We start from the raw sequence: 12,587 nt of genomic DNA on the forward strand, positions 1-12,587 counted from the left end.
CTGTTCATTTCTCGATTTGTTGAGGGCGACAACAAGATGACCCCACAAATTTTCGATGGGATTCATATCAGCTCCTTTCACGGGCCAATCGAGAGCAACAATTTCCGGGTGTTCAACTAACCATTGTCGGGTAGTGCGCGAATTATGGACAGAAGAACTAATAAAATAAAACAAATAAAGTTATCTGCTTTATGATTATTATTTTTGTTATAAATACTTGTCCTGAACAAAAACGACAGGTTCCCCATGTGGATATGCTTGGCGAATGTAAGGAAGTAGAGTTCCTTCTAAAACATTCGTTATGTATTGCGCCGAAGTTAAGTTATTTTGAACGCGATACAGTGGCGTTAAGCCACCCAACCACACACCACCCCACACGCTTACAGTTGTTCGTCCGCTTCTTTTAATAGAATAGATATTCTTTTTCTTGAATCTCTCATTCTGATGTCGCCGAACGCGGATCTGACCGTGTGCTGCCGATGACCACGATTTTTCATCAGTAAAAAGAACTCACCTCCAAAATTCCACGGGATAGTCAACGTAGCGCCTAGCAAAATGTAGTCTTCCGGCTCTATGTTCCGGTGTTAGAATGTCTTTTATTGCGGCGATTCTAGATTGTAAACCCGATTCATTCAATCGTCTTGAAATAGATTGAATCGATAAGAAATTTATGCCGGCTTTAGCCGCTACGTCAGAAGAATTATCAAAATTATTTATAGTGGCTAAAAATAAAATGGTAATTATTAATAAAATTTAGTAAAAAATTAAAATTATTCATTAAGACGATCACACACCTGAACATGCCAACAAAAAATCTTCATTTTCGGAAGTCAATCTTGGAGCCCCTTCATCATTAGCATAAACCTTCAGATTTCTGTCTTCGTTATATCTTTTGATCCACAATTCCACTGATTTTCGATGAATTTGTAATCTACGCGCGATTGTGCGCTGCCCTATGCCGTTTTTATGAAGTCTAATTATTTCGATACGAATTGCATCAGTCAATCTGTAAGATTCACGGTGAAATTCTTCATGCGGACCAAAAACTCGCCCACCTACTCTTGCCATTTTTAACACAGTGTAGCTTTTCATATTTTAAAGAAAAATTTTAAGGAAAAAAGCCTTGAAATAATAGCTTTTTTGGTTTTCATACTCATCCCATCATTATTTTGGTTTCATATGTAACCCCTTCCTACTCTATTGTCGAATATACCATAAAGGCGCGCATAAAGGTATTATTGAAGCGGTACAACCCGCGGGCGGTGGCCTACATATTTATGGAAGCGAGTGTACTTGATGGGGTTGACGCGGGGGTCGAGGGTCACGGGGCATTTTAAGGATTCAAGAGGACAAGAGGTCTGAAAATATAAAAATACAGTAGTCAATTTACATACATACGAAAGATTATAGAAAAGGACACTGTAAACACTTACGAGGGAAGATAGCAGGGTAGAATTTATTGGCTCTTTGTCGAACGTTGTGTTTCCGTATCATGTTCAGAACCGTCTGATCTTTACTTTCGGATTTGCCGTAAAAGTAAACAGTTAATTAAGGAGGAGATGGGGTAAATGTCATGATGTGTAATTCCCGCGAATTCTTTTCTTCGAAGCAGTCTTGCCATTCATTCATTTTTTAGATTTTTCTAATATGTATCTACTATCTAGTGATAAAATTCGCAATGTTGATACATAAGCAAATTTAAGTTTTTTTTAAATATTTATTTATTAATTTTGTATTTGGTTTTTAATTTTTTGGCGTTTAATTTAGGATAGACGGTGTGAAGTTGAGGCTTCACCGCTTCAGCTATGTTGCTATGTTGTCTGCTAGCTTGTGTTACATACGAAAACATGGCAGTCCTAAACAATTTATCCTGTTTTCGAAGGATTTTGATAAATTCATCGAGTAGTCGAGCATATCTATCTGGTTTTAAAAGTAGTATAACCCTTGAAAAATTATATCCATCTAGTCGGTTGGATATCACCACGATTCCCAAGGTAAATCATAATAAATACGAAATCAGCTGACAACATTATCACGTTTAAATTATAACCTACTAACAAACAGCTTTTTCCTTTTCACTTTTTAAACAATCATAGGCACCAGAAAGTAAAGATGGGAAATTTAGTGGCTACATACCGATGGGTAAGTTTATTGTTGCAGAGAAAGCTATTTTGATGGCTATTCACAAATTTATTATTACCAGTTTACTATGGTTTGTAAAATATAAACACCGTAAATAGTATCCCTTTTACTATTTAATATGTCTAAGCTTCAACGAATTTCTGTTTTTTTTTTCTCTTCCAGACAAAATTCAAATTAGCTATGCTCGCAGTAGCGGAACTGGAGGGCAAAATGTCAATTGTGTCTCAACCAAAGCTGAAATAAGATTTCATCTAGCCAGTGCTGAATGGATTCCAGAGCCTGTTCGTGTCAAATTAGCAGAAAAATTGAAAAATCAGCTATCCAAAGAAGGTTACTTTATTGTTAAATCAGATAGAACCAGATCTCAGCACCTTAATTTGGCTGATACGCTCGACAAATTGAGAGATTTGATCCAATCTACGGCCCAAAGTCTCGTAATCCCTGAAATCTCCCCAGAAACAGTGGAAAGACAACGAAGGCTGTAAGTATCGTTTATTAATTACTATACATTTCACTAGAATCGTTTTTTCAACTATTTCCTGTAATTGTTTACTATGTATCGCTAGTAAGTGGTCAGTAATCATTAGAAGTTATGCTCAATTTGTATGTTAATTGTATTGATATCATATTATCAAACGCAATTTAAACGGTTAAAAATGCATCGAATGTTTTAGGCGTGAAAGGGCAGCTCGGGAGCGTCTAAGGGAGAAGCGGGCACACTCGATGACGAAGCAAGGACGCCAATCACCTACTCTCGATTCGTAAATAGTTTTGGTCAAACCATTTTTTGACAACAGTAAATAAACAAACATGAAAAAAGAGTAAACAAAAATCCTAATTCATCAGCTTTCCAAATGCACTTTCGAAAACAATCACTGATTTACGTAGGATGTCGTATAGAAAATCGAAACACAACCAACACACCCATCACAAAATACCAACACATCTCTTCTGTCTCTCCGACTTTGATTTCATTATAAATACCGTCCGTAATCACAAAAACAAACCACGTACATTTGAAAAAATCGGAAAGGCTCGGCCTCTTAATAGAAAAAGGCAATTATACTTTATAGGGAAATAATAAAAGTTTTTTTGAGTTGATCCTCAAAGATCAGTACTGTCTCCAACTGCTCCTATTGACGATGTCGAAATGGTACTACGAGGCTTTATGGGCGGCACAGGAGGCTGGGGACGTGGAGCTGGACGGGGCAGAGTTCCTCCAACATTGATCGGTTGAGTGAAGACTTCTTCTTCTCCAGTTATTGCTTCGGGTTTGGACGATGATGTGTTGTTGTTATTGTTACTTTCAACACTTCCGTTTCCGGAAGGATGCGATAGTCTTTCCGGTTTGGGCGGACGTTCAGGTTTCACCACTTCACCTAAAACCATTAAACAATTACTCACGGTACACTAAATTTAACAACAGCAAAAACAAACAAAAAACCCCCAAGTTTTAAACCTACCTTGGACAGCAGGAGGTGAAGCATCCTCTGAGTCCGCATACTGTATATCGGGATGGTCGGAAGAGTTGAGCGTCAAACCCGGATTGTTACTGTTAACCTGTACAATTGAAACTTGTTGCTTGTTAACAGAGAAAGAATGAACTCGCTCCAATACTGCTGGCCCATTATTTCTAGTTTCATTAGGGCTATGAGCTTCCGGTGCTAAAGTGTTGGTTGAAGTACTGCCTGTTGAACCTGTTTCATTGAATCAATAAGTCTTATGGAACTATTTTAAATGAAGATTTTAGTTTTACCCTGTTGCTTTATGATGGACGGTCGTTCCGGTACGCTAGGCTTCGGTTTATCAATATCAAATTTTGTCCGATCTAGCGGCATCGGTGGTTGGAATCCTCCGAACATAGAAACTGCGTTTGGATGAGGGGTTGGATTATTGCTTACGACGTTCTCGTAGGAAGAAATTCTCTTATGAGAGACTGCATGAGGCTTCCTCAGTTCAATGGTCTCTTCGTCGCCTTTCGCCGGTCCAGCGTAAGGAGGTATCTGTCTCACAGAACCTTGACGTTTTAAATCATTTTCGATTGCTTCGAATCCAATCGGTGCAAGAGCATGAGACTGGGATTGACTAGACGAAGCCGATGAGCGTTCAATCAAAGGATTCAACGATGGCCGTGGTGCAAGAACGGGTTTCTTTTCTGATATCGGCAATGCGGAAAGTCGTTTTGTATCAGGTCCCGTGGGTGGAAGCACGGGCGGCTTATCAGAAGCCACAAAACGTTCGGGTAGAACAGGGGTGCTCTCAGCAATACTCTTCTTCTCTTCCTTTTCTGGTGTTTTAACATGCGGTAATGTTTTCAACTGAGGGGAACTGCCCTGATTTGGCGGCTCCGGGGCAGGTATTTTCTTCCTTCGAGAAATTGGACGCGGACTTTCAGCCTTCGCCAAACTAGAAGTAGACTGTTAGAGAGCAAACTGATTTGTCGGGTTTATAATTAGGTAAATCTTACTTGTCATATGCATAGCTACTGGGCGCAGGATGCCGAAGTTCAACTAATCCTTCCGTGCTTCCCATTCGTTGATGAGTTTTTCTCACTTCCTTTGAATCGTGCTCATCTTAAGCGAAAATAAAACAAAGAAGAGAAACCTTAGTACATACAACATGGCTTCGGTATACGTAAGTCAACAAAAGAATTACCTCTCTCGACAAATCCTCCGTTCAAGGGCGAAGGCGGTTGAAGTAATCCGGAGTACAGAGCTTTCGAATAGGTAACGTAACAATCGATCTATAAATTTCAAAAACAAAAGCAAAAAACATCGTCGTAACAAATGTTATTTTCTACATTTATAGTGCAATTACCTCTCCGGGAAAGAAGCGATCGGCGAACATGATAAGATGTTCAATCACTGCGGCATGCGTATTAGCCAAGGACATGTTCAAACTCAAGGCATCACCGTTATTTACCTGTAAATAAAAGGGAAATAAGAAAGGGTTGGGCAAGGCTGATGCTAGATTTTCAAATACCGGTGACCAAAGAAGACTGGGAGCTAAAACAATAGCTAGATTTTGTGACGTCATTTTATTATGCTCGTGGCGTCGGCTGAGTTCGTGAAAGAACTTAATCAAATAACGAATGTTGTTCCAACGACTCTCGGGTAGTTTATCAATTACCTGGTAGATTCAAGAAAAAATGTGAGTTTTTATCCTTAAAAGATAAAAGTTTATTATCTACCTCGCCTAGAGCGTTTAGGCGGGTCTCTTGATCGGGGCTCTTAATGGCGTTGATCCAGTCGTCGTACAGTGCAAGGCTAAACAAGGGATCGGGTAACTCGCGTAGATAGGATTTCAAAATTCCGGCAACAATGTGGACATCATGCAATTCCAACGCAAACCCAAGATCAGCTAAATTAGCATCAAGGGCAGCCTAAAATGGAATGATTAATCTTTATCATCTATCCTGAATGAAACGGCTTTAAAAAATTGAGCTCACCCTAAATTTTCTGACTTTAGACGCGCCTCCAGCTATACGAAAGATACCCTCCTCATCAACACCTGTTTCGTACAATGTAATGACACAAATTTCGATGGGATGTGCGATTGTACGGCCTGAAATGCGCAGATGTTCGTCCAAGTCACAGCCAAACACGGGTTTCTGAATATGTGACTTCCACTTGGTCTCTAACAATGGAATGTGTTCATCCAATACTTTCAAAGCAGCAAGATGGTACTTGCGCTGGGATTCGGCAAAATGCAGAATCACCTAGAATAAAAGATATTTTTGTTTTTACTGATTCTAGTTTGAAAAGAACTGGGACAAACCTTGGCAAAATCGGCCTCTTTGGCCAAAAGAGCATAGATATCTGCGGCCAATCCATCACGATTCATTTCTACTTTTAATTGTGCTTCTTCCAATTCCTCTTTGATACCGTCCACCTTGGCAACATTTCCTCCACTGGTCGCTTGTTTTTGTGCATTGCGATACCTTAAAGAACACAGTTAATAATCGCATACAGTCTACGATTTAAAAATTTGATTAATCCAACCTGGTTCTTGCAGAATCCATATCCAAGATCAATTTATTTAGATTTCGTCTCGCCTTGACGATGTTGGCAGCCTCATTTTCAACTTGACTCAGTGGTTCCACAACATTCTTTTCTACATCAACTTCATGACCCAACATTTCTGCTCCTATTTTATTTCCTATTTGGCCACAGTCTATTAGCAGGTCTCTAAGAATGGATTTTTCACCTAAAACAGATTAATGATAAAATAACTGTGTTGGGTCTTCCATAAATTGCAGATGAATACCTAAAACTCCTCCAGACTCTATCATTGTATGTCCAATCGCAGACTCTGGAATCTTCTTGAGCCTCTTATCCACTTGTGTGCCTTCATTTTCTAGAAACATAATGTATGATTTATAGATTGATATCTAATTTCAAGTAAATTTTAAAACTTTATTCTTACTAGAAAGCACACTGTTTATCTTCCTTGACATGGTCCCACAAGTTTGTCTCAGTAGTTCCACGTGTTTCTCAGCAGATTGGACATCTTCAGTCAAAACTTCTGATTGCTCAGCTCTATTATATACAAGATCATTCACCATTATTAAAACTAGACTCTATTTTTTATTACACTAGTGTTTTAAGAGAGCTAATTGTCCCCTACTTCCTTGAATTTGATTGCCTTTAACAAGATATTTCCTGTCATTTAGAGCATTGCTTGGCTTGGCTTTAAACAAGAGCAATAACAATTTGTGTGGAACAACTGAATGGCACATAGTTATGATTGTAATTTAACTGGGCTTTAACAAAGAAGGGGATTATCTTAATGATGTTAGATCAAACCCAAGGCCAAGAGAGAAGTCACATGAAAAGTGACAACAGACACATACATAAACAGTAAACAAATGTTTTGTGCTTTACCTTGAAACAGTCTGGTCCACCAGCTGCTTCACTCGAAAAAAATTTTTCTTCATTCTTGAAGCACGGACGAAAAATAGCTAAAAGCCAAGCTGCTGTGAATCCAAAAAGCCAAGGCAAAGAAAGTGTCAAATCGACACTTGCTCTCGGCGGCTGGCCGGACGCAAAGACGAGAACATCAAAATTTCTACCTGATTTAGGTCCTTTCGTTATACAGACTTTTAATAACACCTCGAGAAAAAGAATATATAGTTGAACTGCTTGATAACCAATGCACTAAACTCGCTTCATGTTGCGAGTTCTGTAATCAGCTCACGAACAAACACACAATCACTTCTGATATGTGTGTGCTTCACTAAGAGAAGGCAAAGGCTGAGCTGAGCAATAAACTCGGCAGCTTTCCCCTCCCTCGAAAAAAGCAGCCGATCCCCAAATGACACTCCCCAATATTAGACGAAGACACTTCTCACTCGTTTCCGGTTCCAACTTTAGTCAGCTTTTGTGTCGTTCACACTAATTGAATACAGCCCAGAGATGAAACGGCCCTTAATAACGGCAGCTAAAATGTCTTTTCATTCGTATATACGTTCTTACATCGAAATAGCAAAATCCTAGAAAGTATACTTCTAAAGGAAAACGATTTGCAGCAGCGTTTGCGCGTTGCCTCTGTTCGCCAATCGTTTGACTCTCTGACTGAAGATGATTATATAAAAATCCAACAATAGAAATGAAGTTTCTGCTCGAAGAGAAAATCAGGAAGCTCTGGCTTTTGAAGACCTTATCTCACGCACCAACTTTCCCTCCTCAACTAACTTTCCAAGTATAAGAAGGGAGTGATAATTCAATGAATGCGATTAGGACTGCATAGGCTCGACAAAAGCGCTGCGCCCTCGGGGTTATTCTATTGATTTCTGACACTAGCATTAGCCACAATTACCGACGTAAAAATTTTCAAGGTTTCATTCCCTTCTTTCCATAGTAGCGGATGTGCATGATCACATGTACACTTCTTTGCATCAGCTTCTGATTGGCCAGCAGCCGCCATTCGACCGAGTGCATTGTTCTTATGTTTCATGAGGGTAAGCGAAAGTGCTGAACACATTTGATCTCGGTATGATTTTCGTCGTGTGTGAGAAGATATCTGCGCATTATCGCCGTTGCGGTCGCTGTTTCCATCTGTGGTAGTGAGTTTTTCAAAGTGTGGCTATTCGGGCGTGAGGGACCTCCCAGACTTTTTACCAACTTCTAACGAACCATTAGTGTTCTTTTGCAGTTCTTTGGAGTCGGACATCAACCGGCAATTCAGACCCTACAAATAGAACTCGTACCGCTATGACAATACAATACACGCCCTCCACATGTTGAGAATGAACAATGAAAAGAAAATCGATGAAAGACTGGGTTTCCGATTCCATGAAAAAAGTGCAACGTGCAACGACACGATCTAGTAGTTTTTCACTTCTCTACTTACGTTTATCAGATTAAAGGAAAAATTCCACGGCTTGACTATTTCCTCCACAATGTTTTGTTGGTTTGCTAGTGAAATTCTATGCGCCCTAAAGATATTATCTTAACTAATGTTGAAGGTCAGAGTGAAAATATTTAAGTAACACAAATTGTTGACTATATTCAAAGAAGCCATATCGACTCAAGCTGATAAAGACGGAGGGGACTTTGATGGTACATCAGGGATTGCTCCAGTTTCGATAAGAATGCTGCGCTGGGCATCGAAAAAGTTGCGGAACCAGTTGATGTGCTCTTTTTTCTGGGCTACGGTTAAGTAGGGATTCTTACTAAGACCAACTGTAACAAGTTCCATGAAATGGCGGACGGGTCCTCGCCTGGGACACCAGGGCTTCAGATACGGTTCCAAAAACACATGCTCGTGGAAGCCGACTTGGGCTTCCTCTTCCAAACCTGATCATCAAAGCAATCGTTTCGGTTAATTAAAGTGTAAGATTTAATTTAAGGAGATGGAGTACCTTGTTCGTTATCGATAGGGAACTGCCAAACTTTTCCTTGCTTGGTCCACAAAATCATTTGTTGAAAACCATTGCTGGGAGGTTGAGTAGCAAGAAGTTCGAGTTCTTTCTGGTATAACATTTCCCAGGTAGTCAGTTTGGAAACTGTTCCTGATTCTTCTTTGAAATTTGCATTTCTAAAAATTCCACTGGGATCAGCACCATACACATTATCAATTTTCCTGGAAAATGAATCACAATTAAGTTATATGTAGCCAGTAGTAGTAGTAAGTGGTAACAAGACTTACACTGCAGCCAAATGTGACTCTGGAGCCTTCTTTTTAGGCTTCTTAACATCAACTTTTAAAGTATTCAATAAACTGTTCAGGTCTGCTGTTTTCTGTTTGTCAGGTTTGAAGGGCTCTAATCGGGCCACTTCACTTTCATCTGTTATAGATTCAAGCTTGGCTATCAGATTTTTTTTCAATTCTTCATTTTCTTTACTAAATGTCTTTGAGACATTTTCTACTGCCTGCAGCATTTCTGAATCTGTAAGAAGAATTTTTATAACAAGTATAATAAAGTTGTCCGGTAAGGTAAGGTTTAGATACAATTCTAGGTACCTATTTTAGTGCTGATCAATTTTGTTTTTAAAGGTTTGTTTTTCTTAACAAATTTTGGGGTTGCTAGTGCTAGTTCCGACTCTGCTGGAAATGCTTTTTGTGATTCCTGGAAGGAAAACCAAATCAGTTAAAGCATTTAGTTAAATAAGTAAAAGAGTGAACCTTGCTCATTGCTTCCAGCAACATGTTTAGTTTTGCTTTAGCCTCCTTCTGTTTTACATTTTTGGCTGCTACTTCTTTCGCTTCATCATCTTTTTTCAAAGTTCCTTCATCTTTCTTTGATTTTAGAGTTGATGTAAAGCATATATTTCTGGCCAATATTTCATTTTTCTTGACACTGTAAATAGAACAAGAAACGCATTTAACACAGTTTTTAAAACATTGATTTGTATTTTTACTTTACCTTAATGTTCGCCGCAATAACATTCTCGTATTTTGTAAGGCAGTCGCCATTGATTCAAGTTACTCAACGATGCCAATACCGTTTTAAACTGCTATGAATTCTTAAAACATAAACATAAAATAATTATCAATTTCGTATATCACGCTAAAACACTCACTAATAATAAAAATAAATAATTAAAATAATTAATATTCGTTATTTAGAATATGTTGTAAAAAACAGTGCAACATCATCAACATCCGAATGCTTGCTGCATGCACGCACGCACACCTGTGGTCTTTATTGTGTGTCTTTATTTTTATTTTGCCCCAATCAATCAACAGAACTGACCGCTCTAGATTGTTTATTTATGGGCAAACATGCCTTTAATGACGGAGCTTACGCTCAGGCAGTTGAGTGGTTTGAAGATTCTTAATAACGTCATAAGACGGACTGGAAAACAATGAAATCATTAAACAGGATCATATTGCGGAAATTATCCGATACGTTATTGACAAGGTTACTCTTTTATGATTTATTGAACAATGTCATCCAGGGAGAATTTATTCCACTCCACTTATTTGACTTTTCTCTTTCTGAGTTGCCTCCATTGAAAGCCTTTCAATGGAGCAACTCAGAAAGCTTTCAATGAAAGCTTATACCGAACGTCTAAACTCTAAACTTCAACATTATTTATAAATCTCTAATATGTGGTAGGACAAAATTAACGTTTCAAAACATTACCAAATCTGTTAAAACAAATTTAATTTTAAATTAGGGGAATACAGTGCACAACCGCGTTTTTCTGAAAAATGGGCGAGCCTACATCCTCAGATTACCGAATTCGCCGACGTAACACACTCAAGGTAGTCAAGCGATGTTCAGTCAACAGTTATCTTAATTTTTTGTTTGATTTGATAATAATTAATGAAAAAGATGATTGTAATATGTTTGAAAAAATAAAACAAACAAAGTAATCTTAGTTTTTTTCCGCGTAAACTTGAAAATGTATAATGCTATCTAGCGATAATTTATTCCACTTCCCCGGCACTATTTATAAATTTCTAATATGTGGTAGGAAAAAATAAATGTTTCAAAACATTACTAACTGAATTAAAACAAATTTAATTTTAAATTAGGGGAACGCAGTGCACGATCGCCTTTTTCTGAAAAATTGGGCGGAGCTACACTCCCAGATTACCAAATTCGCCGACGAATTACACAATCAAGGTGGTCAAGCGGTGTTCCGTCAACCGTAAACTTTATTTTTTTATTTTATTTAATAGTAATTAATGAAAAAGATGATTGTAATATGTTTGAAAAAATAAAATAAACGTAGAAATCATCTTTTCTTTCGTTTAAACTTGAAAAGGTGTTGTTAAACCAAAGTTAACTATGCCTTTTCGCAGATTATCGAATTCGCCGCAACACATTCAAGGTCGTTCAAGGTGATCAAGCGGTGTTTCGTCAACAGTTTTCTTAATTTCTGAAATTGATTTTACGTTAATTAATAAAAAAATTGATTGTATAATGTGTGGAAAAATAAAATGAACCAAACCATCATAGTTTCTTCCGCGTAAACTTGAAAATGTATTTTAAAACTTAAGTTAACTAGTCCAATGAACGAGTGCCAATAGTGTTGACGTCCTCCGAGTTGATATAAGGGCACGAAAATCTGACCAAGATATTCAAGCTTTCATTTTTGTTCCCACAAAAACAAAATGATTTCTACTGTCACCAATTTTCTTGCCTTCTTCTTGCGTAAATGGATCCTCTTCTTCCACCTGGAGGATTCCATTACCCCGAATAGGCCTACTGTCGTCCCCGCAGCTCCACGTCTGCAGCCGGACTTACAACCCGGTTCCCCAGTGTCCCTTGGGGCACATTCCAAACCGGACGACAGAACTTTACCAGACTCTCTTTTTCCACAATGGGCCGTCCGTTGTTTCAAATGGAACGGACCCATTTCCCCGAATTTTACCATCGCAGCAGATCCACACCTGCTATTACCGGTCACTAAACTTGGATCCTCGAAAGATACTCACGACCACCTTGTATCTATCGAACAAGATCCGACCGGGATAAAAACCCATCCGACTGTTACCTCTGTCACGAGAATTTTGCACAATGAACAACACCTAAAAGTGCAACTAGACAGAGAACAGGCGGATAAACCTGATCATCACGTAGTTAACGGTCTCCAACAACGACTCGTCGCTACGTCATTGGCTCGCGATAGCTTGCGTGTCAAAAACAACCAACTGAAAAAGTTTCATGTCCGTATGCAAAAAAAACACCAGCAAGAAATGGATGATTCGAAACGTTCGCACCGTGAATTAGTTTCTGTTTTAACTCAAGCAAAACTTGAAAACGAACTTTTGAGTTACCAACAAGCCCAAATGAAACGTGAAAATGAGATCAAGATTTCCGAACTGGAGAAAAACTTTTCACGATTGACGAACGAGAAAGAAGATCTCGTAATCAAATTGATACAAGCCGAGTCCGATGTTAAATCACTTTCCTCCTCGTTAGAAAACCACAAGGCAACAGTTTGCGAATTGGAAAACGTGATTTCAGATTTGCAGTCGAAGAAAACAAG

The 12,587-nt window shown here is 38.6% G+C and overlaps 3 protein-coding genes across 3 annotated transcripts; 1 reads left to right on the plus strand and 2 right to left on the minus strand.

Moving 5' to 3' along the window:
- Window positions 1–1,812: 1,812 nt before the first annotated feature.
- On the plus strand, window positions 1,813–2,968 carry LOC124326542 (peptidyl-tRNA hydrolase ICT1, mitochondrial-like). The gene is made up of 4 exons (XM_046785443.1): window positions 1,813–1,994; window positions 2,097–2,142; window positions 2,305–2,623; window positions 2,817–2,968. Exons 1-4 carry the CDS (start codon window positions 1,848–1,850, stop codon window positions 2,905–2,907), a joined length of 603 nt encoding a protein of 200 aa, XP_046641399.1. The 5' UTR covers window positions 1,813–1,847; the 3' UTR covers window positions 2,908–2,968.
- LOC124326061 (rho GTPase-activating protein 44-like) lies at window positions 2,739–7,457 on the minus strand. The gene is made up of 14 exons (XM_046784667.1): window positions 7,026–7,457; window positions 6,568–6,680; window positions 6,409–6,498; window positions 6,144–6,348; window positions 5,920–6,082; window positions 5,591–5,860; window positions 5,333–5,524; window positions 5,125–5,271; window positions 4,960–5,064; window positions 4,798–4,885; window positions 4,610–4,715; window positions 3,899–4,548; window positions 3,606–3,839; window positions 2,739–3,521 (listed from the first exon to the last, which is right to left on the minus strand). Exons 1-14 carry the CDS (start codon window positions 7,076–7,078, stop codon window positions 3,247–3,249), a joined length of 2,691 nt encoding a protein of 896 aa, XP_046640623.1. The 5' UTR covers window positions 7,079–7,457; the 3' UTR covers window positions 2,739–3,246.
- A 1,166-nt stretch (window positions 7,458–8,623) lies between these two features.
- On the minus strand, window positions 8,624–10,139 carry LOC124326308 (28S ribosomal protein S31, mitochondrial-like). The gene is made up of 6 exons (XM_046785053.1): window positions 10,010–10,139; window positions 9,769–9,943; window positions 9,607–9,712; window positions 9,292–9,532; window positions 9,005–9,225; window positions 8,624–8,939 (listed from the first exon to the last, which is right to left on the minus strand). Exons 1-6 carry the CDS (start codon window positions 10,057–10,059, stop codon window positions 8,671–8,673), a joined length of 1,062 nt encoding a protein of 353 aa, XP_046641009.1. The 5' UTR covers window positions 10,060–10,139; the 3' UTR covers window positions 8,624–8,670.
- Between the last annotated feature and the right edge of the window lie 2,448 nt (window positions 10,140–12,587).

This window comes from Daphnia pulicaria, chromosome 2 (genome assembly GCF_021234035.1).
Source record: "Daphnia pulicaria isolate SC F1-1A chromosome 2, SC_F0-13Bv2, whole genome shotgun sequence".
Lineage (NCBI taxonomy): Eukaryota > Metazoa > Arthropoda > Branchiopoda > Diplostraca > Daphniidae > Daphnia > Daphnia pulicaria.

Bases quoted from the DNA above. Each gene is read 5' to 3' on its own strand.
- LOC124326061 (XM_046784667.1), bottom strand. From the start codon at position 7,078: ATGAAGAAAAATTTTTTTCGAGTGAAGCAGCTGGTGGACCAGACTGTT. The intron at 6,083-6,143 runs GTTGGATTAATC...GTGTTCTTTAAG, and splicing joins ATGGATTCTGCAAGAACCAG to GTATCGCAATGCACAAAAAC. The intron at 4,886-4,959 runs GTAATTGCACTA...TGAAATTTATAG, and splicing joins ATCGCTTCTTTCCCGGAGAG to ATCGATTGTTACGTTACCTA.
- LOC124326308 (XM_046785053.1), bottom strand. From the start codon at position 10,059: ATGGCGACTGCCTTACAAAATACGAGAATGTTATTGCGGCGAACATTA. The intron at 9,713-9,768 runs GTTCACTCTTTT...TTTTCCTTCCAG, and splicing joins TGCTGGAAGCAATGAGCAAG to GAATCACAAAAAGCATTTCC. The intron at 9,533-9,606 runs GTACCTAGAATT...TTCTTCTTACAG, and splicing joins ATTGATCAGCACTAAAATAG to ATTCAGAAATGCTGCAGGCA.
- LOC124326542 (XM_046785443.1), top strand. From the start codon at position 1,848: ATGGCAGTCCTAAACAATTTATCCTGTTTTCGAAGGATTTTGATAAAT. The intron at 1,995-2,096 runs GTAAATCATAAT...AAACAATCATAG, and splicing joins ATATCACCACGATTCCCAAG to GCACCAGAAAGTAAAGATGG. The intron at 2,143-2,304 runs GTAAGTTTATTG...TTTCTCTTCCAG, and splicing joins TAGTGGCTACATACCGATGG to ACAAAATTCAAATTAGCTAT.